Here is a 3,477-nt window from a genome sequence, read left to right as displayed (position 1 = left end):
TATATATATATATATAATATTTGGATAAAGGTTGTTATATATGAATAAAGTATCTTGTCATGAGATAATTTATCTCCTCTCACCAATCAAAGTATGACATGTATACTATTTTTTTTAGTTTTATAAATATCTTTGTTTTAAGTATACAATGTTTTAAGTGGTTATAGGAGATAATTTATTTCCTTATACAAAAATATATTTTATTTTGTTATCTAAAATGTTGGCTGAATAAAACCTACTTTATTTCGATAAACAATAAATTAAAATGCCAAGTTAAAAATGGGCTGGCTAAAGATAACACTGCCTTTCCCCTAAATAAGCATATCACAAGACATATGTGTCATTTTGTTAGGTCATAATAGTATAATACAGTAGTCTGAAGTTAGATGCATGAATGTTGAATCTAATCAAAATTAGTAAGCTGACAAAACCTTCTAAAAAATATTAAATAGGATACACCAATGAAGCTTTTGCATTCTGCAACTAGTAGTTATATAAGGAAAATTTTGAATGGTAACATGATGATCTATCAGCACTTCAAAATAAACCAGCAAGTGGGAGAGATATGACATAATCTCACATTTGTAACAGTTGCTAGCCAGTGATGACATTAGCAAAGAGACACAAAAGTGATAAGGTTTTGTTAAATTAGTATTAAAGTGCTTGGTACAACATCTCCTACACACAATTTTTGTCACTTTGTATTAAAATTAAATTAAATGTGATTGCCAAAAAATTAAATTTAGATTCTATTATGTTCTATTATATATTCCCAACTGCTCTATTAAATAAAAGAGTATAATATATATGCATTATCAGTATAACATAATTATTATATCATTCACCGTTCATTTGAATTATTTTTTTTGAAGAGTCAATAGTAATTAAATATAAATGACAAATGATACAATGATAATGTATCAAGCTCATATATTGTTATCTATATATATCTTCCTCTAAATAAAATTAGGTTTGACTAATATGTAAATTCCAATATAAATTTATTATGAAGATGGGTGATTTTCCCATACCTCATATATGGACATATCTTCCTCTATTTATATAAAAATACATATTTTTCTTTAATAACTACGATCTTTAATATAAGAAGTGATACAGGATAGGTTCTTACGTTTACACTTTTGGGGTCTTTCTGTACTTCTTAACAATTAGTGAATTAATCCAAAAAATATATATTAAAAAAATAAAATATATCTTGACTTGCACCACTTTCTAGACAACTTGCTAATATTTGTTTTGAGTTCATTAATCAATGTTTACTTTTTCGTCTTAAACCATTCGTAGGCTACAGTATCCATACAAAGAATTAAAGATAATTAATTAGCCTATGGTTCTCTTAAACTAACCATGATAATGATATGATTGAATTATTATCACGGGATCCTAATCATTCAGCATATAAAAAGCCCTTTGAATTTTGTTGCATGGCATATACCATTTGAACCATGGGAAAAGTTCATCCAAGAGCACTTCAATCCTCTTCTACTTGCAATTTCACTTCAAAACAAGAGATTTTTACTCTATGGATGAAATCTCTAGTACTTAATGGAAAGGGTTGCACCCTCTTTGATTCTAATGGCCAAATAGTGTATCGTGTTGATAACTATAATTGCAAGTCTTTTGAAGAAGTTCATCTCATGGATCAACAAGGCAACACCTTGTTTACTATACTCAGAAAGGTAAACATATATTTTACAACTTTGCCCTCTTTGGTGCAACCAACTTATATAAGCTTACTTATTATATATAATATAGTTTAATGATTCGGTTAAAAATTTGTAAAGTTGTTTGGTGAATAAAAAATAAAAAATGGATTGTAAAATTTGCAAGCTAACTTTTGGAAATTTATTGCTTTCTCCTCTTCTCTCTTTAAATTTTCAACTTGTAACAATATTTACTTCAACCAAATACGATACCGCATGTCATTTAATAAATTTAGGTTTGCGGAACAATTCTAATTTAATCAGTTAGCTATATATTTAAGTTTTTACTAGAATTTCATAGTTGTTACTTACCTTATAAACAACCTTTAACTATGATTACACAAAGTTTTGCTAGTTTTACCAAATTGAAATTTTATGAAATAGTTTTCAACAAGTTAATATTTTGAATGTCATTTTTATTTTTACTTTTATTTTTCAGCAATACAATCTGTTTCGGTTTTGGGAAGGTTACAGATCCCCTGCTACAAGGAATGACCCAAAAGGGCCATATTTTCGAGTTTATAAAAGTTATAAGATCTTTGGAGGACTTTCAGCTTATGGAGTTAAACTTGGACTAGACAAAAATCAACCAAATACTCTCACAATAGAATGCAGCACTAGCAAGTCACCTTGCAAAATATCTGACCAGTTTGGAGTGCTACTTGCAGAGGTAAATATTTCTTGCAATTATGTTTTTTTATCATGTTTTATGTTAGTGTTGTTATAAATGTCAAGCTGAAATGCATATTTTCTCCCACCCTCTTACATATATTTATAGGGATCCGTAGTAAGTTAAAAAATTCTACTACATATCTTAGTCATTCATTTTATAAAAATCTAATGATTTGAATTAGTGAGTAGTTTTAAATTATTAGATTTCTCTACAATAGATGACTAATATGTAAAGTATAATTTTTAAACTTACTATTGGAGTGACTGAATTCACTCTCTATTTATATAACTAATTATATATGTAGTATTTTTTATTAATTTATTTATATGAAATATTTGAGAAAAGTGTCATTATATTCAGTATAAGTATATGCCAAGTTAAAACATGATGTGTACATATGATATGAGGATGTCATATTCTGAATGTTCAATTAACAAAAGTTTTTTTTCTTCTTTTGTCATCTTGTTAGTGAAACTTTAGTTGGATAAGCTTTTCTCATATAGTAACATCTTTATTAATTGCATATACAGCTAAGCAGAAAGAAATCAAGTTGTGGAGTTGATTTAGGAGATGATGTTTTGACTATGGTAGTGGAGCCAAATGTAGATCTTTCTTTGATTATGGGGCTTGTTGTAGCTTACAGCCTCATCAATTGCCAAATTTAAGTACTTTTGAAGCAATGGGACTCTTACACAATTGGTCATTCAAGGAATTGTGATCATTGTCCAAAGACATAAAATATCAATATCACAAAAGTTGGTTTGTGCTGGTCTTATGATTTAGACTCCTCCCTCGAGAGGACTTCCCTTTCGAGTACTTCATCCCCAGTATTGAGGATGACTTCTAGAGAGGAGTCTGCTTCTGATTTAGCTATGATATGATTGTACTCATAATTTTATAATGATGTCTTGTTTAATTTTCAATGCTGGTGTTCCTTTTGGATTAGTCTATGTATTCAATCCCTGCACTTCCTAATTTGTAGTTTTCTCTTAGAACTAACTGAAGTTTTTAGTATCTTTAGGTGGGTTCATGCAAAGTAGGGAACATATATAGCCAACGTGTATCTTAGACTAAAATTAC

At 28.6% G+C, this 3,477-nt stretch overlaps 1 protein-coding gene across 1 annotated transcript; it reads left to right on the top strand.

The window, feature by feature from the left end:
• Positions 1,439-3,109, top strand: LOC109328688 (protein LURP-one-related 11-like). The gene is made up of 3 exons (XM_019562271.1): positions 1,439-1,700; positions 2,164-2,394; positions 2,928-3,109. Exons 1-3 carry the CDS (start codon positions 1,467-1,469, stop codon positions 3,060-3,062), a joined length of 600 nt encoding a protein of 199 aa, XP_019417816.1. The 5' UTR covers positions 1,439-1,466; the 3' UTR covers positions 3,063-3,109.

This window comes from Lupinus angustifolius, chromosome LG02, assembly GCF_001865875.1.
Source record: "Lupinus angustifolius cultivar Tanjil chromosome LG02, LupAngTanjil_v1.0, whole genome shotgun sequence".
NCBI lineage: Eukaryota > Viridiplantae > Streptophyta > Magnoliopsida > Fabales > Fabaceae > Lupinus > Lupinus angustifolius.
The sequence above is the reverse complement of the archived record's forward strand: the minus strand, read 5'-3'. Positions and strand labels throughout refer to the sequence as shown.

Excerpts from the sequence above, each read along its gene's own strand:
- LOC109328688 (XM_019562271.1), top strand. The coding sequence starts at position 1,467 with ATGGGAAAAGTTCATCCAAGAGCACTTCAATCCTCTTCTACTTGCAAT. Across the intron at positions 1,701-2,163 it reads TGTTTACTATACTCAGAAAG|CAATACAATCTGTTTCGGTT; the intron begins GTAAACATATAT and ends TTTATTTTTCAG. Across the intron at positions 2,395-2,927 it reads TTGGAGTGCTACTTGCAGAG|CTAAGCAGAAAGAAATCAAG; the intron begins GTAAATATTTCT and ends TTGCATATACAG.